Consider the following 26,546-nt stretch of genomic DNA (forward strand, 5'->3'; position numbering starts at 1 on the left):
CCACTCCCACTTATACACTCTCCCTCTGTTGTCATCCCTTTTAGCATTAGCATTTGCTAATTTAAGGTTATTCTATCCATCCATGTCACTCTATGCTCACATAGACTTGTGTTGCTTTTCTTAAGCCTCCAGCATGGGAGATTATTACCTAATTATTCAGCAAGCAGTGTAATACTTGTTTTATTCACCAGGTAGTGCTCAACTCAAGCCACCCACCAGCCAAGTTATTTTGTCAGCTCTTCTCTCCTTTACCATCTCCAGCCTCCTAGCAAACCAAGTAACTCAAAAGGCTGAGGAGTTAAAATTTATGTTGACAGGATGCTGATCTTTATATATACTAGGAGATGTTATAATATGATTCAGAATTTTTTTAATATTAGGAAAAAATCTATAACCTACCACACTTATGGAATTTCTCAATAAACCATCCCCACAAAATCTTATATACTTTACTTAATTCCATGGTACATTGTGACATTATGAAAAATCCCTGGTCCCAAATACCACTTTGATGCTACCTGTATAATCTTCTACAAGTCTTTTCACCTCTCTGGACCTCAGTTTCCTTATCTGTAAAATGAAGAGGTTGAACTAGTTATCCTCTAAGTTCTTCCAGTTTTAGATTCTGTGATCTTATAGTCAAGCACCATTGATACAACCACAAGGCTTATTGGACATAACAAAAATTCTCCCCACTATTCCGTGGGTCTGGAACACTAGAAGAACAATTAGAAAACACTTAGCCCTGCTACAATTCACATAAAATTAAAGGAAAGGGATTGCATGAAAACAGAGAAGAGTTGCTGAAACTCTCTCTCTCTCTCTCTCTCTCTCTCTCTCTCTCTCTCTCACACACACACACACACACACACACACACACACACACATTGAAAATGAAGGGAGAGCTAAACAAGGAAGTGACCTCTCTATCCCAGGCTGACTAATAAGCATCTTTCTTCAAAAGTTGATCCTGCAAGTCTGGAATGAAATTCCCCTCTGTTATACAGCAACAACATAGTCCTCAACTGGCCCTGTCCAAATGACTCCCAGGAAATCATCAGCCTCCAGGGAAAAGGGCAAGAGGGCAAAAGGCAGACCTCTGTAATCATGAACAGAATCTCACCAAGTCCTTTTGTCCTATCTTCAGACCTTCTTGTGCTCCAGAGGGAGCAAACACAATCCCTGCCTGACACCCTGGGAGGAGAAAACTGACTTCTTGAGAAACTGGACTGTTAGTAAAAAGAAGGAAAGGCAATTTTAAATAACATAGTAGCACTTTATAAGTATTTCATTTTTGTCCTAATTACAACCGTGAGATATAGGTGCTATTGTTTCCTTCATTTTACAGATGAAGAAACTGAGACAAGTTATATGACTTGCTCAAGATCACCCAACTAGGGACTATCTGAGATTGGTTTTGCACTCAGGTCTTAACTTCCAGCCCAGTGTATCTACCATACCACCTAGCTATACATAAGTAGCTAATAAGTGTTTGTGGAACTGAAACAAAACTGTGTGTGTGTGTGTATGTGTACACACACATGCAAGCCTACCACTATGTCTGGACAAGTCTTCCTGTCTCTACGCTCAGTGCCTCTATTCAGATATCACTTAACTTGCTATCTTCAAGACATTATCATCCTCTTCTTCCTCAAGGTCCATTGTAAATAATAATAATATAGTTATCCCTTCCACATCATGGGGTTTAGGGATGTGGCACTATTTTGATTTGAATTTTTTTGTGTGTGCCCCTTCCTTCCAGAAAAGAAATTTGAATTTTATTTTTCTTTTATGGGATGTTTGCAGTACATTATTGTAAAAATTGGGTTGATCTACCATTTTGCATTTAGAGCTCAAAAACTTTAGAGACCACCAAGTCTTTTATTTATTAAACCCTCTCATTTAACAAATAAGGAAACTGAGGCCCAGAGGGGTTGAGAGAGTTGCCCAGAGTTACACAGTTAGTGAATATCTGAGGGAGAAGTTGAAGTCAGGTCTTTCTGACTCCAAGTCTAGTTCCCCATTGTGCTATGCAACTTATCATTCTTTTCCTCTCAATTTCAATCTTTCCCAATCTAGTGCCTCTTTCCCTGGGCACTAAGGAAAGAGTTTTTTCCCTACAAACATGCTCTGGTCTCTGCCATCTTAAAAAAGAAATCTTGGATCCTCTATTTCTCTTGTCTTTTACGTTTTGTTCTCAGATTCTCTCCTTCTTCTCCAAAAGAGGAGCCAAAGTGTTCTGTTGCTCAGCTGGTCTCATATGGCCCATCCCGGCTCCAGTTTTTTTCTTGCAGATCTTGTTCTGAAATGGAATAATGATTTCATTAGGATGGAGGAAGTCCCAGGTGCAGGAAAACCCCTCTATTGAGGCAGGTAGGTACTTTTTCTGAAATTCATAGTTTAGAAAGTGAGAAGTTGCAACTCGCTTAGAATATTGGGAGGTTAAATGATGTGGTTATGTCACATAGCCAGTTACATTCCAGAGGTAGGATTGAAATTCAGATCTTCCAGGTTCAAGATCAACTTTCTATATACACTTATTCACTGCACCTCAATCATATTTTATCGAATAAGTTAGTGGAACTTTCAGGCTCTCCAATCCCCAATGATTGTCTTCCCCTTCCCTCCTTTTTTAGGCATCTCAGATAAAGCTCTTCAATCCCTCCCCCATTTTAGGCAGTTTCCAGTCCCATAATCCCCGTGACATCTAGGTTTCAAAGGCTGTAGGGGTTCAATTGCTTGTGAGCAAGAAATAGATCTGATAATCTTTTATCTGAATTTCTTCTCTTCCCCTGTCTCACTTGATCTGATGTTATATTTATTTATAAACATGGGAAAGTCTTGTGGCTTCTCCTGAGTCTCAGTTTCTGCATCTAGCAAATAGGGTGATAATATTTATCATGCGTCTCTCATAGGGTAGTTGTGAGAAAAGTGCTTTATAATCCCTACAGAGCTTCATGAGTGGAAATGGGGGAAAAAAAGAGAGGGAGAGAAGAAGAAAACCTCTTGTCATAAACATAAATAATTCAACAAAATAAATCCCCATATCATCTGTGACCTATTATATGTATGTATACAGATTAATATATATTTTGTTATTATATAATGTATTTAATTATATCACAATGATATGTCCATATATCACATATAAATACACACACACGCACATAAATTTTTAAGTTTTTGTCACCTCTTTGGCAGAACATGAATGTTATGTTTTCACTTCAGATATGGACCTAAAATCGGCCCAGTAATTTTCCTAAGGTACTCAATAGACTTTTAAGGTTCAGTTCAGGGGCTACCTTGTCCATAAAACCTCCCTAGATCCAGTGGATCGGATCTTGGTCTTCTCTCCCTCCTCAAGTTATCTTGAATTTATTTCCTTTGAACATTTTATAATCCCTGGTAATGGGAATCTCCTTCAAGGAAGAAACTATATCATTTTGGTCTTGATCTCCAGGGCTTAGCATAGTGCCTGGCCCACATAGTCACACTAACATCCATATACATTTGCCAGCATTCTGCCACTGACATTAAAGGGTATGGGATAAGTCAAGTTTAAGCATTTGAGGGCACATCTGACCTTATGTGAACAGGGATGGATGGATGATAGGCTGCAAGACTCCTGGAGTTTTGTAAGCATCCTAGCCCAGGAATGTCCCTCTGAGCATACGGGTATATAACTGGGACTGAGGCAGGGTCAATTAGCCTAGGAGTGTAATAGAGTCTGATGCCTTAACACAGAGCCTTGAGCATGAAACCAAGGACTAATTGATATATAGGAATGCACACTAGGGCAAGAAAAATTTATGTGGATACAATCAGCTAGTCCAAAACACAAATGTGCAAGTATATAGTACGTGTACACATTGAACCCATGCACACATATAGAATCCATTTCTAAGGAAGGTGGTACAGTGGACTTAAAATCCCAAGTCTTGGGCTCAGGTTCTGCCACTTAATAATCTTGTAAGATCATGTTTTCTGAAACTTCACTTTCTCATCTGTAAAATGGACTGATAATCCTTGCATGCCCTCCCACATGGAGTTGTTTTGGGATAAACCATTTGTTGTTATTCTTGTAACATTATACGAATACCAGAATATCACAGTCAGAAAATCATTATCTCTTCATCTTATAGAGGAGAAAACTGAGGTTCAAAGAAATTAATAGAGGGGCATGTTAAAGCCAATTCTCACTTGGAGAACCGATTACTAAACTTTTAGTGTGACCATTTATATATAGGAAATAAGCAAACATTGAAAGTCGAGGTTTGATTTATGGTTTTTTTGATTGTCTAGACTCAAGGAAAGAATGGAGAAAATGTTAATAAAGCAGATTAAATTTTAAAGTGTATCATATGGTCTTTCATTTATTTATTTATTTTGGAGAGCTGGCTGTTAAACATTTACAAACACAACACTGTCTGTATGATCTAGCAAACCCTACCTGTCTCAGGATAGTCACCTTCAAGTAGAATCTGGCACCTTCATCATTTTGAAGATTTGGACACACAATCATAACAGTGCCCTTGACCTACATGTGAGAGATGATGAAAGGCTGGAGAAACAATAGTGAACTGAGATTCAAGAGTTGGATTTGAGAGCCCTCTGTGACCTTGAAAAATCTGGACCTCACTCTGGACCTCAGTTTCCTCCTCTGTAAATAGGAAGCTTGAAGAAGGCGATCTCTGAACCCTTTCAACTCTTACATTCTGTGCTGTGATCATACTGTGATCTTTCCTGCTGCTTATTTGGAGGAGGGGAATCATGAAGTCTGAGCCTTTCTACTTCCTCCTTTCCCCTGAAGTTTCAGGGCCAAAGAAAGGTTAACAGTCAGAAAAAGGGAAAAGACTTCCGGGGAAGGGGGTGCTATTGAGATGGAGAAGGGAGAGAGTTCTAACAGGGGCAGCCTCCGGCTAATGGGGGCGTGGGAACAACCCCAGGGAGGGGAGGCCAAGGAATTGCATAAGAGCAGCGGATGTTTGAGGAAGCAGAGCCAGAAATGGAAAATTAAACTCCCGTTGCTCCCTCGGGTCTTCTACTTGGTCTCCATCAAGGAAGGGCCAGAAACACTCCTGAGAAAAGAGGATATTCTGTGTCTTTCCCACCTGCACCCCCTCCCATGCCCTCTGTCCACTCACAGCTTCCTGTATGAGGCTGGTCTCCCTAAACCCGCTCAGAACCCCCAGGCTTCCTTTTTAGCTGGGCCTACCCTGGCCTCCCTAAGCACAGGACTGAGCACAGAGGGATGAACCTGGAAAGGAGATGTTGGATGAAGTGAGGAGACCTGAGCTTCCCTTTGAAGGGTGGGAGCATGGAAAGAACCTTAAAGATTATTTCATCAGCCCCTTCTTCCTCCTCATTTTACAGAAGAAGAAACTGAGTCCTGAAGAGCTTAAATGACTTGCTCACAGGTACTAAATAGTATCCCTGGGCTTCAAATCCACTTTTTTAATGCAACATTTATTCTGTTATTCTCCTTTGATGATGACTCACAGGATTTGAGGTCTAAAAGCTAAAGGGACCTAAGTACCTAGAACACATTATGTCATAACTAAAGTGAACCTTATGACATAGAAGGCTTCAGCAAGAATAGCTGACCTTAATTGCTTGCTTTCTCAGTGAGGTAGAGAGAAGAGAGAATTCGGAACTCAAAATTTGGGGAAAATATTATTTTTACATGTAATTAGAGAGAAATATTAATTTTTAAAAATAAAAATGTGGAGAGAAAAAAAACAAAAAAGACTAGCTGACATCTTAAAGGCTTGTAAAGGGCTTTATATATACTTTCTCCTTTAATATTTAGAAATAATTCAGTGTGGTAGATGGTAATGTTATACCCATTTTAAGAGAAGGAAACTTGGGAGGTAGACGATAATATTACACCCATTTTACAGAGAAGGAAAATTGGGTTGGGATAGGGAATGCATAGGGTCATACAGCTACAAATATCAAAAGGCAGAATTCAAATCCAGGACTTTTTGAGACTCCAAATCGAAAGAGCTCTATCTTCCTTTTTTTTTTTAACGGCCTTTAAAATGTAAAATGTTAAGAGCTAGGAAAGTTAGAATACTGAGTTCTAGGGCTGGAAAGAACCTTAGAAATTCATCTAGACCACCAAAAGCCAGGGTAGGCATTTGGTCTGGGGACAAGGAAAGAGACGGGCTCTCCCAGCTTGACCTTGACCTTAGCCACACCTGTTAAAATCTACAGCTGAGAAGACTACAAAGACCCCCTAAGGAGATGGGTGGGGCCGTGCCTCCAGGAACTTCCTCCGATTACCGGAGGTTGCCAAGGCAATGCAGTCCCTGAGGATATGGGGGAAGGGAGGTCCACGTGACGGGAGGTGGGCTGGGTGCTGGAGAGGGGGGCTACCCTTGGGAACAAAAGTCGGGCTGTGAAGCCAAGAGGCTAACTCCTTGCGTAAGCCCTTCTGATGCAACCAGCAGGCAGACAATTCCTTTGGCCGGGCTGGAGCTTTTCTGAGAAAGGAAAACCAGGGAGTGGGATCCACCCCCTTCCCTCCGCCCAACCTTCTGAGTCTTGCCAGGTATTGGGGAGGGGGAAGGGGAGAGGAAGGAAACTGAGAGGAGAGGATCATGGGAAATGGGCTTGAGAGCAGAAGGTATTACCTGCTTTTCCCGGGACTCTCCTCCTAGAGGCAGTAGGAACTTTGCCCTCTGAGTGTCCTCTGAAAAGAATTCCCTTCTTTTTTCTTTTTATCATTCACCTTTTAGTTTTTCAATTAACAAGATATACTCCTATCTTCCATGAATTGAAAAGGAAAAAGAAAATATTTGTAACAAATATGTAGCAATTATAAAAAATAAATTCCCCCGCAAGCTGTATCAAAAAATATGTCTCATGAGACCTCTCTGGTGGATAAGTCTCTTCCTGATTTAGCATGTTGCTGTTGTTTAGTCACATCCAATTCTTAGTGACCCCATTTGAGGTTTTCTTGGCAGGGAATGGTTGGCTATTTTCTTTCTAGTTCATTTTACAGATAAAGAAATTGAGGCAAACATAGTTAAGAGACTTGCCTGGGTTCTAAAGCTAGTAAGTGACTGAAGCCACATTTGAACTCAGGAAGATGTCTTCCTGATTCCAGGCCCGGGGTTCTATACACCTAGCTGCCCCACTCCTGAGGACTGATGCAGAAAACACCTTTGTTCCTCATAGCTCTTTGGATATTTAGAGGGGTTTAGATCAGATCATTTAAATGTCCCTTTTAGCCCTTGGATTTTCAATTCTATAGGACAAGCTCATCTGTCTGGTCTAGATTAAACACAAATTCTTTAAAGAGAAACAAGGATGGGATTAATATTTTCCATTGGTTCAGCAGGTCCTATATTTGCTAAAACTGTAATATAAAATAATATTGTATGAATCCTTTCCAATTTGGGAGATAAATACTAATATCTTTCTCCATTCCCACCTGCTGACATTCTGTGAATCTTTTAAGGTTCATCATAAAGACTGTCTTGTTCATGATACTCTTTTTGGCCAGCTATGAATTTCACATTCATTCATCTCCACCAATCTATTTTTTCTGACTTATCGTGCATTTTTCTCTTTTATGTACTCTAGGGTCCAACCAACTTGGGCTTTTTGCTGTTTTTCATGCATGACAAGGGATCTCCTACCTATCTTCCAAGTTTGGAATGCAATCCCTCTTAATTCACACATTTTAGAATCCTTGGTTTTCTTCAAAACTCAACTCCAGCAACACCTTCTACATTAAGGCTTTCAATGGATCCTAGATGTGGATTTGCATCCTACCTCTATCCTCAAGGAACTTTCAATTTATTGGAGAGAAGAAAAGCAAACAAATATATTCAAAGTGAGCTATATACAGAATAAATAGAAAATAATCAACAGAGGGAACACTCTAGAATTAAAAGGAATTGGGGACACCTTCCAATAGAAAGTTGGATTTTGGTTGAGACTTAAAGGAAGCCGAGAGGCCAGTAGTTGGAGCAAAGGAAGGAGAGTCTTCCAGGCATGAAGAACAGAAAGAATGCTTGGAACTGAGAGAATTCCATGAACAGCCAGACTTCTGTCACTGGGTGGAAGAGTAAAGGTGTGAGAAGATTGGAAAGACAGGAGGTGTGTAGGTTATGAAGGACTTTGAATGCTAAACAGAATATTTTGTATTTGTTCTTGGAGGCAAAGAGGAGCCAGTGGAGTTTATTGAGTATGGAGGTGACATGATAGGATCTGCATTTTAGGAACATCACTTTAATGCTGAATGGAGGATGGTTTGGAAGTAGGAAGAGACTTGAGGCAGAAGGATCCCCTAGCAGGCTATTATAATGATCCAGACATGAGGTGATGAAGTCTGTAGTCTTTCATCTCAACTGTTGGGAGCCTCTAGCCCTCCCCTCTCTCCTCCCTTTCCTTCCCTTTCTTCCTCCCTCTTCCTTCCTTCCTTCTCACCTTCCTTTTTTCCATTCTTCTTTTCATCCTGACTTTCTTCTTTTTTTCCTTCCTTCCTTCCCCCTTCCTCCTTCTCTTCTTTTCTCCCTTCTTCCCTCCTTTCCTTCCTTTCTTCTTTCCTCCTTACTACTTTCCTCCCTCTTTCCCTCTGTTCCTCTCTCTCTGCCTCTCCCTCCCTCTCTCCTTTTCTTCCTTCCTTCCAGTCTTCATTTTTTCTTTCCTTCCTTTTCTTCCTTCTTTTCCCTCTTTCCCTCCCTCCCTCCTTTCCTTCCTTTCTTCCTTCCTTCCTCTCCTCATGGTTCAGACTATGAAGAGGGTAAAGGGCCCCAAGCTCAACTCTGTTCTTCTCTTTGCAGTGACCTCAGTGTTTTCCAGAGTCCTCTCTGATGTAGTTTTTGGAGAGAAGGAGAGATTGGTCAGTGGAAAGAGTGCTGGTTCTGGAATCAGAGGACCGGTGGAATCGGGAGATCTGAGTTTGAATCTTATTTTAGATTCTGTGTGACTTTGGGCTTTGGTTTCTCATTTATAAAATGAATGGGTTGGATTAAATGACCCCTAAGTAAGTCTATGATCTCAGGATATAAAAGTTGCCCATGTGATAATTCTCATTTTTTTCTAGTGATTTAAGATTTACAAAGTGCTTTCCTCATAAAGTAAGGAAAGATAGAGCAGCTAGGTGGTGTGGTGGATATAGCACTGGCCCAGGAGTCAGGAGGAGCTGAGTTCAAATCCAGCTTCAGGACTTAACACTTATTAGCTGTGTGATCCTAGTTGCCACATACATATGTAAAAAAATTTGAAAAATAAAGATGTACAAGATTCCTTACTAGATGTACAAGACAGTAGAGCCATAGGGCACTTAGGTGCTGCTGTGGCTTGTTCTGGGCAACTTCATCTTCCTGAGTTCAGATGCAGCCTCAGACATTAGTACTTGTCTATGTGACCCTGAACAAGTCACTTAACCCTGTTTGCCTCATTTTCCTCATCTGTAAAATGAGTTAGAGAAGCAAACAGCAAACCCCTCTAGTATCTTTCAAGAAAACTCCAAATAGGGTCATGCAGAGTCAGACATGACTGAAAAATGACTGGATGTCATCCTCCTCCTCCCCCTGCAGTGCACCATTCACAACTTGACAGCATAGTTCAGTTAAGAGATAGCCTGCCTATACTGAAAAGCCGTGGTGTTAAATTCTAGCTCAGATAATTTGCTACCTCATGTCCTGCTCCAGATGTCCTGGGTTTCCTCTCTGAAACCTTCCAGAGAAGTCTTCTGAGCCCAATAATCCTATCCCTTACTAAGGGAAGAAGATGTGGGGTCTTGGACAGAGATGAATTTGGAGTAAAAAGAACTGAATCTTGGTTCTGCTACTCCACAGTGTCCCCTTGGTTGAGTCACGTCTCCTAAGTTAGATGGACTGGATGATCAGGTCCTTCTGGCTCTGATGTTCTGTGATTCTGTTGCTCTCACTCATACTGAAGTGGGGACCAGGGTTCTACATCACAGGCTGCCTTTTACTTGCTTCCCCTTTTAGAAAGCTGAAAAATGTGGACAGTTCTAAAATTTGGCATTTGGCTCTTAACTCTAAACAAATTTGTTGAGTTCTCACTTCAAATCTCTGAGTCTCAATTTTCTCATCTATAAAATGATGGGAATATCCTCTGGTCCAATGAGGTCACAGTGGGAGAGAGAGTTCTGTAAAGTGTGCCTCATAACTCCAGTGGGCTCCTGACTACTTCCAGTCATCACTTTCCTTTTCTCCCACACAATTCCTCCAGAAGTCTAGGCATGGAGAATGAGGTCTGCTCTGCAAATATTAATTGAAGTGAATTGAATAATAAATCACAATCCCAGTAGAATGTAAGCTTTTTGAAGGCAGGGCACTGACAGTTTAATTTTGATCTTTGCAGCTCTAGAGCCTGACAGGCCTCTGACCAAAATAGAAACTCCTTAATATGAATTTATTGCAATTAAATTAAAATTCTATGTGAGCCTTAATGATGAAATAAACTGTTCAAGGAGACAGAAGACCTGGGTTCTAGACTGAAACATAGGACTCGATGTGAGAACTTGAGCAAATACCTTCTCTTTTTTAAACCTTAGTTTTTTTCAGAGGGGTTCTCTATTAAAATGAGTGGATTAGTCTTTATGATCTCTAAGGTCCAGATGCATGATTTTATTCCACGTTCATCCTATGACTTGGTGCTAGAAAATAATTATAAGCTGACAGCTGTAAAGTGAAAAAGAGATTGGGCCCCTCTCCTTTGTAGAAATGGGGGGGCTAAGGGTGTGGAATTCTGAATCTAGTATTAGATAGGACCAATGCATTGGTTAGTTATTGAACTCCTTTTCTTTTATTCTTTGTTTCACAGGATGGATTCCAAGGGCAAGGAAGGGAGGAGAGGTACATTTGGAAATAAAGCTGTTGTAAGAAATAAATACACTAATAAATTTTTTTAATGACACTATATTTTGAGAAACTTTTTAGCCCTGCCCCAAGCCTGACCATCATATTAGTAATATTATTACTATGGTTATTATAAATTTATTAATATACAATAATATCTAAATTTATTAATAAAGAAATATGTGTATCTTACATTTAAAAGAAAAAGAAAGAAAAAACGAGGAGGCAAAAGGAGGATTGAGCTCGGAGTCCAGAGGAACATGGCTTGGAAGTTCAACTTTTAACACCAGTTTTGTGATCTGGGATCATCAAACTTGAGGTTACAAACCTCAGGAGGTTGATGAAAAGAAGGAAAGTGTTTTGTAAATATTAAAGCCCTAGAGAAAAGTGAGTTAGAAGGATTAGATTTAGCCTCAGGACATTTTTAGTGGAACCAGTTTCTCTCCTACCTAAACTCAACCTCTTCCAGTCACTCTCAACAACCAGAAGGGCAGACTAGGGCCTTCATCTCACCTCACTGTCTCTTTCAAAGCTGAGCTTGGCACTAGATACCAGGGACAAGCTGGAAAAGTCAAAAGGAATTCTTTAGGGAAAGATTGTATGGCCATGAGATAAATGGGTTCCAGGAGCCTGGAAGTAGCCCAAGCTCCCAGACTAGAATTCAGGCTCTGCTTAGATGATGCTGTATGTATTATCTTGGACAAATCTTGGGTACTAAATTATCACTAAGGTCCTTTCTAGCTCCTGCCCTCTATAAGACACAGCTTTTGGCCTCTAGGATAATAAAAATTAGAACTGACCAAAGAGTTCATCTCAGACCCCCCTAGGAGAAAAGTGGCTTGCTGAAGGTCACACAGCTAAGTGGCAAAGTTGCTTTGTTTCTGTTTTCTCTTCTGAAAAATAGGGGGTGAGGGGCAGCTAGAAGGTACAGTGGGTAGAGAACCAGTCTTGGATCAGGAGGACCTGAGGTCAAATCTGGCCTTAGACACTTAACACTTCTTAGCTGTGTGACTTTGGGCAAGTCACTTAACCCCAGTTGCCTCAGCAAGAAAAAGAAAAATAGGGGCTGAGGGATACATAGGACTGGTCTGAATGACCTCCAAAATTCCTTTTGCTATGATGTCCTCTGAGACTATAATTTTTTCTTAGATAGAGAAGTTATTAGATGAGGTGATCTGCAAGAGAAGGAAACGGCTTAGTGACTGGAAGTGTCCTGGAGGAGCAAAGCAAGCTTGTGGGAATTGGAGGTAACAAGGAGAGAGCAAAGGTCATGAGTTTTCTGACACTTTGCCCCGAGGCCTGGCGTTCTGGGCCCTGGCCCAGCTCTAACCTTGTTTGCTGGGGAAGCACTTTCTCTGGTTACAGGGATGTTGCATCAGGATGGCTACTCACTGCTCTGTCATCTTTGCCTGCCCTGCTTCTGGGTGGGGTCCAGGCTTGGCTTTCCTCCCCTTTAAGCCTCTGAACAGCTCAGCTTGTGGTTGACTCTTGGACTACTCTGCTTGGCTCCAAGCCTGACTGGTCATCTGAGTTTCCTAAACCTTCTCATAGAATCCCCAAAATCCAGAGTGTTAGAACTGGAAGAAAACGTAGGTAAGTACTGCACACACCTTACCCTGATGGAGTTTGAAGTCTAGAAGTTCAGACATATAATTTTAAGAATCAGAAGACTCAGGTTTGTGTCCTCAGCCTGATATTTACTTACCGATCATGTAAATAAATGCTTTCGCTGAAAATTAGATAGTCCAATCTAGGGATATCCCAAATATGAATTCTATCATAACCTTGCCAAATGGTCATGTACTCTCTGTGTGAAGACCTGATGGGGAGTCCACACTCTATTAAAGCACCCCCAACCCACATTTGAATAGCTCTGATTGATCTAAAGTTTTGGTTTTTTTTTTTTGTTTTTTGTTTTTGTTTTTTTTTTAAATAGCCTTTTATTTACAGGATATATACATGGGTAACTTTACAGCATTAACAATTGCCAAACCTCTTGTTCCAATTTTTCACCTCTTACCCCCACCCCTCCCTAGATGGCAGGATGACCAGTAGATGTTAAATATATTAAAATATAAATTAGATACTTTTGTTTTGTTTTTAATGTTAAGCTTAAATCAACCTTTCTGCAGCATCTGCTCTTCTCTTTTAGTTCTTCCTTTTGGGTGTAAGAAGAATAAATATAATACCACTTCTCATAGGATTGTACGATTTAGCTTGGAAGAGATTTTAAAATCATCTAGTTCAACATCTTCATTTTACAGAAGAAGAAACTGAGGTCAGAAAGGCTTGATCACTTACATAAGGTCACACAGGCAGGAAATAGGAGAGTCAGGCTTTTTGAAAAACCAGATCCTATCATTCCTAATCCAGTGTCCCTAATGTTAGGCTAGTTCTTTTGTTTCTGCTCAATTCTTTCTTCCCCATGCTAACCAGACTATCTCCCCAGTTGCTCCTTCAATGGAGCTTCTCATAGCCTGGTTTCCAGTCTTCTCCCCTTTCAGATAGGCATCTTCTGTGTATATTGTGCTCTTCAAATCTTGGCTAATATTTCTTCACCTCTCCTTTCTGCCTTTCCAAACATTTTCCATTCTTTAACATCTCTTTCTAGTTCCAGTTTCATTTTATCAGGAACTCATGTTCCATATCTGGAACAGATATCTGGTCTGTTTCCCTACATGGGTCTTTCCTCAATTTAACAAATATTAAGAGCCTGTTCCATGTTAAACACATAAAAAATATTTTCCCTGCCATCAAGGAGCTAACATTCTGCTTCTCAATTAGATTGTGAAATACTTGGGGGTAGAACTATACAGTATTTTTTTTTCCCTATATCTTCCTGAGCCAGAAGGACAGGGCTAGGCACACAAGTGAGCTCAGAAAACGCAAACTAGTTATCAGAGGACCCAGAGTATAGGAGTCTTGACCAGGTTGAGAGTCACCCCCATTTTTTTTCCTTTCAGAGAGTTTTCCAATCAGGTGAAAAACTTTGAGGTGCTGGGATGCTGTTAATTGAGCAGTACCTTCAAAAACAACAGTATCTATCTAATTAAACATTAGAAGGTTCAGTTAATCCCAAAGACAAGGACTCTTTGCAGAGAATACAACTTACTATAAAAGTGCACTTGTGTCCCCATACATTTCACCCCTCCAGTAGAGTAAGTTCCTGAAATCAGGAGGAACTGGAGCACTTTAACAAATCTCAATGCCATCTGTACACAATAGGCACACGATAAGTGTTTGTTGACTTGTCCGTTAAGCCATTGAAATTGCTTAATCTTAAATACTCTCATTTTTCTAGCTTGGCAAGGTTTATTCATAACAAACCTGGAAAGTAGGTGGTACAAAGATATTTCTTGCTATTTTATGGATGAGGGAATGTGGTTCTATACAGGCAATAAATATCCGAGTCAGGATTTGAGACCACATTTCCTACTGCCAAGCCACATTATTTCTCTATGGGATTCTCACGAACTTCTGCTTTTCCAGGAGGAGGTTCCCTTAGCTAGCTGGGAAGCTGATCTTTGTTTGGATTGAGATGGGGTTAAATGTGAGCAGTATATGAAATCCTAATTTCAATCCCCCCCCCCCCAATCCCTGCTGAACTCAAACTTCTGATGCTTCTCTGCCCCCATCTTCCCATGATCCAGTGCTTCTTCTGGAGCAATGGTTTCAAGGCCTCACCTGGTGAAGGATGTCTGCTAAGCACAGGGGACCAAAGTGACTGACAAGACCTGACTCTCAGGAGACAGAAAACACGGCAAGAATGAGTGGCCTCCAACTGGAATCCTAACATGTCAGAACGTGAAAAAACAAGAAATCATCTAATTCAATCTTTTCCTTTTACAGGAGTCAACTGGGGGGTAAGGGGTAGGGAAGATGGCAAGAAGAGGAAGGGGTCTTTCCCAAGAGTATTTAGTGACAGATAACTGCATTTCAATATAATTCCTTTGTAATCCTATATATTTTATTTTATGCACTTAAAAACATTCCTCCACAGGCTTTAACAGATTGCCAAAGGAATTCCTGACCTTAAAATGGTTAAGAATCTCTGGCAGAACAAAAATCTTGTGATTCTTAGCTCATGTTACTATGGACTGTGAGTGGGGTTGCCACAAGGTTCTTCAAAGCAGCTTGAAACAATGATAAGGACACTAGTAAGGACACTAGTTTTGAATTCAAATTCCACTTCTAACTCGTGAAATGAACCTGGGGAAACTGCTCTTTCTTTCTGAATCACAGTTTCCTCATTTGTAAAATAAGAGAGTTGTACTCCATGATCTCAAAAGTCCTTCATAGCTCTAAAGATCTATGAGCAAAATGGAAAAAAAAAAAAAAAGCCTTTGTCAAAAGGCAAAGGAATGAAGAAGGACATGGCTCCTCTGTGCCTATTATGAAGCAGCTAGATGGCTTAGCATAGAGCCCTGGAACTAGAGTTTAGAAAAATCTGAGTTCATATATGGCTGTAGATGGGCAAGTCGCAACTTCAGTTTGCCTTAATCCACTGGAAAAGAACATGGCAAACCATTTCAATATCATCCTTTCCGATAACCCCTCATTTCCCCAGCCATTATTGACTTGTTATGGTCAGACATGACAGAACAACAGTAACCCACATTGCCATCTGGCTAGGTAGCACCAGGAAGGAGTATTTTGATCTCTTCTGGAGCCACATTTGAGGGAAGACATTCATTAACTGCAGGGCATTCAAGGAAGGACTCTAAGGTGACCTCAAGATATGCTTTTTAGGAGACTGGTTTGAGAGTATTAGAAATGATTGGAGGACGTCAAGTATTTGAAAGGCCATTGCTGTGGAAGAGAGATTCAATTTGTATATTTGACCACCGAGGGTAGAAGAAAGTGAAATTGATGAAAAATTTGGAGACTGTAGGTTTAATTGGGAAAAAAAGCTTCTTAAAAGTTAGATTTATTCAAAAGTAGAATGGATTGTTTATAGAAGCAGTGAGTTCTCTCCTCATTGTAGTCTTCAAGCAGAAGCCACATGACCTCTTATCTTGTTTGATATGGAGGAAATTTTCACCCATGAAGGCTTAGATAGAGTGGATGAGTTTTGAGGTTTTGGATACTGCTGTGACAAAGTTCAAGAGAAAACATTTGAAGAAAGGTTTACTGACGAGATGCTATCCTTTCTTTCCTTGAACGCTGCTCAAAATAGTAGTCCTCCCTACCCCAAATTTCTCTCCTTCCAGTGTTTGATCAGAGTAACTGGCTCTTGTTAATCGGATTCTGAGCTATGGGACTCATGACAAGATAGAACTTAAGAGGGCCTTAGAACGTTGAATGTTTCAGCTGAAGAAAGGGACGTTAGTCAAATCCCTACAAGAAACAAGCAGAAACTGAGGCTCTGAAAAGGGAAGCGATTTTTGCCAAGGTTTTAGAGCAGGGCGGGGATCACCTCCTACCTTATAGTACACCTGCTGCCTCATAACTGTAATCTTAATGGGGGTTTCTCTTTCTGGCCCCAGGTAGGCTCAGGGTTTCGGTAAGGCTGGGCTCTCCAAGACAATAAGTCTTAGGTGCCGACCGGCGCTGCAGTGGTACGTGTGGGTCCGAGGGGTCGGGAGGTTGCCCTCCCCACGGCGGATGTGAGCCCTGGGCCCGGCGGGCGGGGCGAGGGAGATGTTGCAATCGGGAGGCGGAGCGGGACGCGTCCGGCGCCGCAGGGGGCGGGAGGTGGGGAAAGCCGAGGCCCGAGATTAGCTCAGCTTTACATCACCCCAGGCCGGCGGCTTGGTCGGGCATCTGGCGAGGCTGCCGAGACACTTGTAGAGCCAGCAGCGGAGGCTTCGCACTGACGGGAAGCAGCGCAAACATGCCGGGGATTCTCTGAGCCCCTCCCCGGCCCCAGCCCAAGCCAGCCGTGCCCAAGCAAATGAATCCCCTGACTCTGAGAACAAGGTAGACCTTCAGGGTTGGGCACACGGGCGCGGAGACAGAGGGATGCCCGGAGAGTTCCGGCGTCGCTCCTGGGTCCGTCAGGCTGCTGGGAAAGAACGGCTCGGACTGCGTGTTCTCATGGGGCAGGGGCCGAGGAGTTGTGGGTCTTGCTTGTGTGTTGTGTACGTGCTAGGGAAGCGGCCGCAGGAAGGTGTGCAGGGGACAGAGGCCGGGAGTTGTGGTCTGAAACGGGAGCGGCGCGGAGGACCAGCGCCGAAGTTCTTTGTTTACGTTTTGTTGGGGTTGCGAGGATTGGCCAGGTAGCAGCGGAGAGGAGGTTGTGTGTGAGTTTCTTGTGCAGGTTTGTAGGGAGGACAGGCAAGGAAGCGGTGAGGGGTTGTATGGGGACCGGGATGAGAAGGTAACTGAAGAGGAGTGTGTGTGTGTGTGTGAGCGTTTGGATTACTGTATCAGGAGCCGTGTCGAAGTTGTGTCAGTGGGGGATGAAGCCTGGGTGGGCGCCTGCCCCGATGCCCCAAGGCTCAGGCGCCCGAAGTGTGTCATCATCCCTGTGACGTGTGTCAGCAGCAGGGTGGTGAGGCTATATGTTTCCTGTGTAGGCTGAGGATGAGGGCCGATTTGCTTCTTAACAACCAAGCTAATCATAGACTTAGAATTACAAAGGGCCCCAGAGGTCACTTAATCCAATCATCTCGATTTAGAGAGATGAAGTGACATTCATTACAAGTAATGACAGAATGGGTATTTGAACCCAGGTCAGTATCCAGCTTCCATCCCACCAGCCTCTAGTGATCGCTCTGCCCTGTGCCTTAAAAGAGGTACAATAACAGCATACACTTCTGAGTGTTCTTTGGTGTAAAAAGCCTTTTCCTTGATGAAACCCGGACAAGTAGCTAGCTACTGTGAGGATTTTGTCTCCATTATAATACAGATGGGGAAACTGAAGCCCCAACTGGGAAAGTGAGTTATCTAATTTAAATTAGTAAATTAAGAACCCATATCCTTTGAATTCAAATTAGTGTTTGTTTTGTTTTTCCAACACAACAATCTACTCCTCTGCTGAGGGGGGGGCAGGTTTATTATGTCCTACACTAATAGCTTTCCTCAGGGGTATGAGAAACTGAGCACAGCCCCCTAGGGGATGCCAGATCGGGCCTTCTGAAGCAGATCCAACCCAGTGATGCCCACTGCCCTCACAGTTTCCAAGCTATAGGTGGCCCCTCCCACCCTTGGCACATGCCCCAAGGGCACATAGCTTCCGGTCTCACCGGAGTACTGGCTGTTGTCAGGGAAATATCTGCCCCTCCTCCAAACCAAGGGAGGTTTCTGGGTATGTCTACTTGAAGTTTGCATGTCTTGGGAATTGAATTTGTCTGTCCTAGCTTCTTATCTTTGTATTCGGTGTGGTGTGTGTGTGTGTGTGTGTGTGTGTGTGTGTGTGTGTTTTGTCTTTCACATCCATGTATATTAAATCTTGGGGGAGGAGGTATATTCAGGATATCATAATTATCAGGTCTTGAACTACTTGAAGATCATTTAATTCCATCTCCTTATTTTGCAGATGAAGAAACTGAGACCCCCAGAGTTTGTGACTTACCAAAGATCACTTAGGTGTTTTGGGGAGATACATGTATATCTTGAAAGTTTTCCATAAAAGGAATAGGCATAAGCATTTATTAATTGCTCATTATGCGCCAGGCATTGTGTTAAGCACTTTGCAAATAACTATCTCATTTGATCCTCTTAACAACTCTGGGAGGTTGGTGCTGTTCTTATCCCTATTTTACAGTTGAGAAAACTGAGGCAGACAGCAATTAAATAACTTGCACAAGGTCACACAGCTAGGGAGAAAGTGTCTGGAGCTAGATATGAACTCAACTAGATCTACTGCATCGCTGAGAGGAAAGAGCCATTTGGGTGTGTTCTTTTGCCAGGATGAAGAGGGAAGAGGAAGGATGACCTCATGTGATGGATCATGATATATAAGTTTTGTTGTATTTTTGTTGATCCCTGGGGTTCTAAAAATGAGTACCTGACATTGACTTATAGCAGGAAAGGGAAAGGCTGGCTAAGAGAATAGGAGAGGATGTCAGGAAAAATAGGATGGCTTCCTGGTAGCCATCTTGGACCAGAGAAAGAATAGGGCCCTCCCCCAGGGAGTCACCTACCATTGATTTCTGTCCAGACTACGAGCACCACCTCTACCTTGAGCCCCTGGGAAGAACACAAAGGGAAGGGCTCGGGGTTCAGACCCCTGAGTTTCAAGCCAGGCTTTCCCACTGACTTGCTACGTGACCTTTTCTGGGTTTCACTATCTCCATTTGTCAAATGAAGAGTGATTTGTGTCTCATCCACCTCAGAGAGCTGAGGATCCTGTGAGGCTGGGAAGGTCACATTTAGAGAACAAACCTTATCTGTGAAGTGTACCTGCAAAAGATTTGGTGGAAAGGGCATTGGATTTAGAGTCAAGGGGGACCTTTATTTGCATCCCACCTCTGCCACTCACTCTCTATGTAATTTTGAACAAGTGACTTCCATTTCCTGGCCTCAGTGCCCTCTGGAAAATGAGAGGGCTGGGCTCAGTGAAGCCCCCTGGGTCTTTACCCAGAGAGGTTTAAATTCAAGACTCCAGACCATGGACCCTTATTCAACCAGGCCCCTGAAAATGCTGGGTTCTCATGGCTCTGCCTTGGTTTACTTAGTTCCTGATAGAATCACAATATGGATATCACTTTGGCTGAAAAGAGTCCACTAACAAAAGTCAGCAAATCCCCTCTCAGAGAAAATGGCTGGGGCACTTACTTCTCCATGCTCATATAGTCATTATGTATTAGGCCCAGGACATGAAGCTAGCTAGATCTTTCTGACTGCAGGACTAGCCCATTCATTCTAACTTGCGGTTTTTTCAGTACTGTCCTATTCTTCTTGACTCAGTGGACCATAGTACGCCAATACTTACTGTTCCTGGAGTCTCGATTTTGCCAATTTGCTGTGCACTCTTGATATCATCACTTACTGAACCTCAGTTTTCTCCTCTGTAAAATGGTCCTTTCCAGCTTTAGCATCCTGTTTTCAGCTCCATTCTACTTCTGACATTCCATCATCTATGTCCTATGATCTCTTCCAACATTAATAATTTTCTATTCCATTCCAAAACATCACATGATGTTTTTTACCGTTCACTCCTGACCTACACAATAGGTTCTGCTTATGGGTATATTCTAGGATTGAAAACTGGAAGTTACTGTGCAGATGAGATAATTGAGGCTAAGAGTTTTTAACTGATTTACAGAGGTAGTAAGTAGGAAAGCCTATTTAAAACTCTAAATCCAGGGACTTCCTAGGGGATAGCATGAGATGCCCTAAGGTTCCCTAGGAACCTTTATTTCCTGTGCACTTTTTAAACCTTTTCACCTTCTGGCCTCTAGATGAACCTCACTCCGATGACACTCTCTATGGATTCTCTCCGGAGGAAAAAGCAGCTGGAATGTGATGAAGATGATAATGACGACTCAGTTCCAGAGCAGCCCCCCCTGAAGCGAGCCCATCCAGACCCTCAGCTTTGCCTGGCCCCTTGCCAGGAGCCCCTCATCAAGCCCCCAGAGCCCACCTCTAATGCCCCTGCTGCCTTTTCCAGACTGGGGCCCTACCTACTCCTAGAGGCCCAGGAAGGTGGCAAGGCCTACCGGGCAGTGCACTGCCCCACAAACACCGAGTATGTGTGTAAGGTATGAGCCACCTTCCCCAGCCCCTCTACTTGTCTTGTCACTTCTTCCATAACCTCCGAGGATGGGGGCAGAGAATGTCCTGGTGGGAGGGGGTGCAGTGGATGCAGGAGGGGCAAGCTGCACAAAAACAAAGGGTGTGGGGTCAACTTCTAGCCTGTTGCCTGCTGGCTCTTAGGTTGTCCTTAAGTTATGATGTGGAAGCTGGAGGGACCCAGAGGATTTCAGGAACAGCAGGAAGCAGGGTTCATTTCAGATGTTCCCATCTTCAGATGCTAGAATTTGGCTCATCAGAATATAGAACAGGCAATGTTACTGGGCATAGTTTTAGAACATACCCTTAGAGGCATAATGGTTGGCACTGGGCCTAGAGTCAGGGAGTCCTAAATATAGATCTAACCTTAGACTCTTCCTGTCTGACCTTAGGCAGATCATTAAACTGTTGTCTGCCTCAATTGTAAGATGGGGATAATAATAGCATCTACTTCACAGAGTTATTGAGGAAAAAATGAAATTGTTGTAAAAGCAGTCAGGGCCTGGAGTCAAAATGACCTGAGTTCAACCTTTGTTACTTGCCAGCAGTGTGAACCTGGACAAGTTATTTGTCCCCTTTGCCTCAGTTTCCTCATTTGTAAAGTGAACTGCAAAAGGACATAGCAAACTACTCCAGTATTTTTGTCATGAAAATTTCAAATTAGGTCATACCTGAAATGACTGAATAATGATACAGTGCCTGAAAGCTAGTAAGCCCAATATAAATGCTCATTCTCTTCCCTTCTAGTTGGGACACAAAATGTCAGAACTCTAAAGAGCATTACATGAATCATAGATTCTCTGTGTTGAGAAGGAGCTCTGAAATCCTCTAGTCCAACATGTACCTTCCTGGTATTCCTCTCCACAGCATCCTCAATAAGGCATCGTCCAATTTCCACTTTGAACACTTTAGACTGAAGTATATCAGAGCCTCGGTGGTCTTTAGAACAGAGAATATTAAAGTTTCCATATCCAGAGCTGAAGGGCCACTAAAGTTTGGAAAATTAGTGCTAAAAAGTATCTCAAAAATTATCTGGCCCAGGGATTCTTAATTGGGGGTTCACAAACTTTAAAAAAAATTTTTTAAATAATGGTAGTTCAGTATAATTGATATAAATTGTTTCCTTTGTAATCTTAGATGTTTTTCTTTTATGGATTTAAAATATTCTTCTGAGATGGGATTCTTTAGCTTCACCAGACTGTTAAAGGGGTTCATGACACAAAATAGGTTAAGAATTCTCACTCTGGTCCAGTCTGCTCCTTTTACAAAGAAGAAAAGAGGTCCAGGGGTCCTGACTAATATCTGCCCTTAGAGTTGCCAGCTTGTGCCTATTGGGAGGCTCTCCCACTCTAGCTAATGACTTGTCCAGGATCGTACAGCCCAGTCTTTGCTTGGAAGATGGCATTCCATTATGTGTTGTCTTTTTTTAGATCGGGGTTCTTGGCCTACGATCAGATAGATTTTAGGGGGTTCATAAACTTGGATGGGAAAATGCATTATATATGTGTGTGTGTGTGTGTGTGTGTACATAGATGATGTAGATATAAATATATGGATATAGATATGTTATACACTACTCTCTCACGGGAGTTTAGCCTTAGTGATGAAAAAACTCCACCATTATTTTGAGTAAGTGTTCCCCAGACGGCTAAAAGGGTCCATGACACAAAGATACCTGTTTTAAAATATTATCTCCTCTTTAGGTTCATTTTTGCCCCTGCTCATTGACATATTGATGTGGTTCTGCTGCTGATTGCTAGTGTGACCTGGCTCAAGTCAGTTCCTTCTGGATAACAGTCTCCCCAACAGAAAAGGGTGTGGGATAGGTGACTTTCAATTAACAGTCTGGGATTCTTTATTTCCCTAGTTAATGTCGAATGTAGTTAGTACCTGCTGGGTTGTGCTGGTGGGTGCTGTCCCCTGGTGGACATCACTAGAATTGCAGCTCACCTAACCTTCCCTTTTCAGGTGTATCTCGCGGGCTCCTACCCAGAGCTGCTGTCTCCCTATGCGCACCTCCCCCGCCACCCTCACGTCGCTCCCGTGGCCGAGGCGGTCCTGGGCAAGCACCATGTCTATGTGTTCTTCCCGCGGGCCCACGGCGACATGCACAGCTACGTGAGGGAGCGGAGAAGGGTCCCCGAGCGGGAGGCAGCCGCCCTCTTCCTGCAGATGGCCCAGGCCGTGGCCCACTGCCACCAGCACAACCTGGTCCTGCGCGACCTCAAGCTGAGGAAGTTCGTCTTTGTCAACCCGGAGAGGTGAGCCGGGAACGCGGACACCCCCACCTCCCTTCCGTAAGCATCTCATTCCTCCCTGCCCGGCTAACATCTGCCGGTCCCTCAGCGGACAGCTGCTCACAAAAGGCCTGCGATGCGCTAGGCTCCGGGAACACAAGCTCCGCTCCCGAGTTAGAGGGAGAGCCGCGGGAGCTCCCCGCCCTCCTGCCCCTGCAGCTCCCTGCCCCTGCAGCTCCCTGCCCCATGCCCCTGCAGCCAGCAAGTATAGAACACAAGACGTCAGCTCGCAATAAGCGTGTGATAATGATGAGGCACCATAGAACTTGGACTGTCAGGCTGAAGGGAAAGCTCCCACTTTGTGTCAGGGACTGTGCCAAATCCTGGAGGTTTAATAAAAAGCAAAAGCAGGGTTCCTGCCCTCCAGGAGCTTACAGTCTAACGGGGAGGCCACATGAGAATCATTTTGTATATTTAAAATACATATGGAATAGATAATAATTAATGATAATGATTTAAAAAACTAACATTTATTTGGCACTTACCATGGGTTAGGCATTGTGCTAAGTGCTTTACAATTATTATCTCATTTGATCTTCATAACAACACTGGAAGGTATGTTCTACTATTACCCCCATTTTACAGATGAAGAAACTGAGGGAAATAGAGGTTAAATGATGTGGCCAAGGTCACACAGCTAGGGGCTTGTCTGAGTCCAGATTTAAATTCAGGTTTTCCTGACTCCAGGCCTAGTGCTTTATCTGCTGTAAGAAAAGGAAAATGTTCTGTCCCCCCCAAAATATGGAAAAATATGGAAAATGGAAAGAAAGAAGGTAATTTTAGAGGGGAAGCAACCTTCTTGTTAGGATAGGGGAGCGAGACCCGGAAGGAAGAGAATAACTCTTCTTTTCCCTCTCCCCTGACGTAGGACGAAGCTGGCGCTGGAGAATCTAGAGGACTCGTGTCTGCTGACGGGGCCGGATGACTCCCTGTGGGACAAGCATGGCTGTCCAGCTTATGTGGGGCCTGAGATCCTCACTTCCCGGGACTCCTATTCGGGCAAGGCGGCCGATGTGTGGAGCCTAGGTGTGGCCCTGTATACCATGTTGGCCGGCCGCTACCCGTTCCAGGACACAGCCCCTGCCCTGCTCTTTGGCAAGATCCGCAGGGGCGCCTTCGCCCTCCCTGAGGGCCTCTCGGCACAGGCCCGCTGCCTTGTCCGCTGCCTGCTCAGGCGGGAACCCAGTGAGAGGCTCACCGCCCAGGGCATTTTGCTGCATCCCTGGTTACAGGGAGGGGGGAGCCCCTCTGAGGAACCTGGGGCACGGATGGCAGAGCAGGTAGTGCCAGACAGCCAAGACCCCCGGGAGGAGGAGGCCGGGCAGGAGACTGAGGAGGAGCTGTACACTTAGGCCAGGAGGGCACTTCCTGCTCTGTTCTAACCCTGACTGGCCTCACTGGCCAAGGCTCCAGCTTTATAGAAACTCTTTCCTCTATGAATCAAGCCAAACTTCACTCAAGTGCCTTAATAGTAGACAAGAAGGGAGGCGCGTGGGTGCACTGATTATTACCTGCTGTGTACATGTGGTGAACTCAAACTGAACACACCCAGGCCCACGTGCATGGGGTCCCTCAGACATAGGCAGTGGTGTACAAGTGCCTAACATCATGCCATTGCCTCAGTTTCCAGAATTGAGGCCCCAGAAGGCCCTCTCAGGGTCCTTCCTCTGGACACTTAGAGTGCTCAAGAAGGATGCCGCCAGCTAGCCAATGATAAAACAACAGCAGAGGCCTAACTTGGGGTGGGAAGACTGGGAAGAAGGTATTCTCCTGGGCAGACTAGAAGGTCAATGTCATTGGGATAACTGTTTTATTGGGTGTGCTGTTGCCCTCCGGGGTAAGAGGGCAGTCATTTCAAAGCCTGCAGTAGTTGGTTCCAGAGTTCCAGGACATATGAGCAATCACAGGCTCAGGCAGCTAAGGGTAGACTGGGGAAGGGTAGGAGGAAGAACTTCTTCTCAGGCTCCAAGAGAGACCCTGAGCTTACTTACTCTGGGAACTGTGTCTTCCCTTCTCTGTCCCCAAACACCAATTCAACATTCTTTCAGGCTGTACGATTTCAGAGCCAGAGTGTTCAGTCTGAGAACCAGGCCCTCTCCCCAGGGGTCTGCTCCTATGCCTGGACACCTGCTTCCTCAGTTCCCCTGGGAACTCCAATTGACTCTATGGGGCAAGGACATGATATGCAGCATCTATTTTTGTCTTTGAACTAATAAAGGACATTTTTAAAATACTTCCATTTTCCCATGTGGTTTCCTTGGCCCACCTCATCCCATCCCCTTTTTCTCTGACTTGAAACAAGCTCCTTAGAGAAATGCTGGATTTCCTAAATCCTGGGATAGAGGGGAGTGAAGGAGTAAGGGGTAGGGAGAAGGGAAGGGAGATAAGGAGGCTACTGTGCAGTGGAACTGCCTCTAGATGGGGAAGGCCTAGCAGAAGCTTCATGAATAATCATGACAGCTTCTACTGATCTCATCCTTAAATTAGGTTTTAACAATTTCTCCATGAGGTAATAAGCTGTTTACAGATTAGTAGAAGAGCCAAGTACACTTTTTTTTTTTGAAGGAACGTAGGAACTTTCTGAAAGGATATTTTCTCTGCTATTATAGACTAGACCTTCCGTACAGCTTATGGTCTAGGGGAATTTTCTGGGGGCACCGGGAGATGGTAACTTGCTCAGCCATACAGCCAGCCTGGCAGGAGCCTGAGACCCCGTCTTTCATAACTGCATCTTCCTAATTTCTGAATAAATCCCTTCCTGGATTGTCTTAAGGATAATTTTTTTCTTCAGAAACTGAAGGAAGTCACAAAGGGAGAGGACTTGATTCCAATTCTTGATTACCTCATGGAGTGGTTGGTAAACCTAAAGTAGAAATGATGATAACCCTATAGGGAAGTGGCTCCTCTCCATCTCAAAATTCCTAAAGATAAGAGGAAAGCTGGGAACAGACTAACTTGAAGATTCAGTTTTTAATTTTTAATTTTAATTTTCAGTTCCAAATTCCCTTACTCCATCACTTCCCCCACTCATTGAGAAGGCTAGAAATAGAATTACCCATCATACATGATGTCATGCAAAACATTTCCACATTAGGCATAACATGAAGATTTCAAGAGATTCAAAAAGGCTGTGTGATAATCCATAAAATAAAAGCCTTTAGGTGAAGTCAGTGTAGCAGGTATGTCAAAATCTCAGGAATGGAATTCCAAAGACAAAGAGAAGATTTGGATGAGTTTAAAAAATGGGAGTTGTTTAGGGAGATCAATGTCATTTGCAGAGAGAACACTCATGACTGACTTTTTCATCCAATTTCATTTTTTAAATGTTTGATGCAATTTTCTTTTTTAAGTCATTTCCTATTGACTTCCTTAACAGAGCCCTTCCTTATAAACAAATAATAAGTAGCTCTCATTTTTATATGGATTTAAAGTTTATAGAGCACTTTATACAAATTCTTTTGAGCCACACAAGAACATTAAGATAGGAGCCTTTATCTCCATTTTACAGATGAGAAAATGGAGACTCAGAGATTAGAATTGTGCACAGTCATATGTTTAGCAAGTTCCTAAATACAAGTTTCAAGTCTAGATCTTCCTGACTCTAAGTTCAGCTCTCTGTCACTCTAAATTAGTGTATTCAAATAAAACAAAACATTTTGTCCCGTTAATCTGTAACCATTTCTCGTCACTGCTATATATCATCTTTCTAAATTCTTTGAGTGTTGTT

General features: G+C 43.1%; 1 protein-coding gene and 1 long non-coding RNA gene across 3 annotated transcripts; one reads left to right on the forward strand and one right to left on the reverse strand.

Moving 5' to 3' along the window:
- Positions 1-1,797: 1,797 nt before the first annotated feature.
- On the reverse strand, positions 1,798-16,467 carry LOC116421721. Its single transcript, XR_004232215.1, has 2 exons — positions 16,268-16,467; positions 1,798-2,302 (listed from the first exon to the last, which is right to left on the reverse strand). It is a non-coding gene; the product is annotated as an uncharacterized LOC116421721 (long non-coding RNA).
- Positions 12,324-25,052, forward strand: TRIB3 (tribbles pseudokinase 3). 2 transcript variants are annotated; one of them, XM_012553644.3, is made up of 4 exons: positions 12,324-12,437; positions 20,192-20,491; positions 22,491-22,783; positions 23,688-25,052. In XM_012553644.3, exons 2-4 carry the CDS (start codon positions 20,192-20,194, stop codon positions 24,169-24,171), a joined length of 1,077 nt encoding a protein of 358 aa, XP_012409098.1. In that variant the 5' UTR covers positions 12,324-12,437; the 3' UTR covers positions 24,172-25,052. The 2 variants fall into 2 exon arrangements, with proteins under 2 accessions (XP_012409098.1, XP_003757096.1); XM_003757048.3 differs by lacking the exon at positions 12,324-12,437 and adding an exon at positions 16,547-16,763.
- Positions 25,053-26,546: the final 1,494 nt, after the last annotated feature.

This window comes from Sarcophilus harrisii, chromosome 2, assembly GCF_902635505.1.
Source record: "Sarcophilus harrisii chromosome 2, mSarHar1.11, whole genome shotgun sequence".
NCBI classification, from domain to species: Eukaryota; Metazoa; Chordata; class Mammalia; order Dasyuromorphia; family Dasyuridae; genus Sarcophilus; species Sarcophilus harrisii.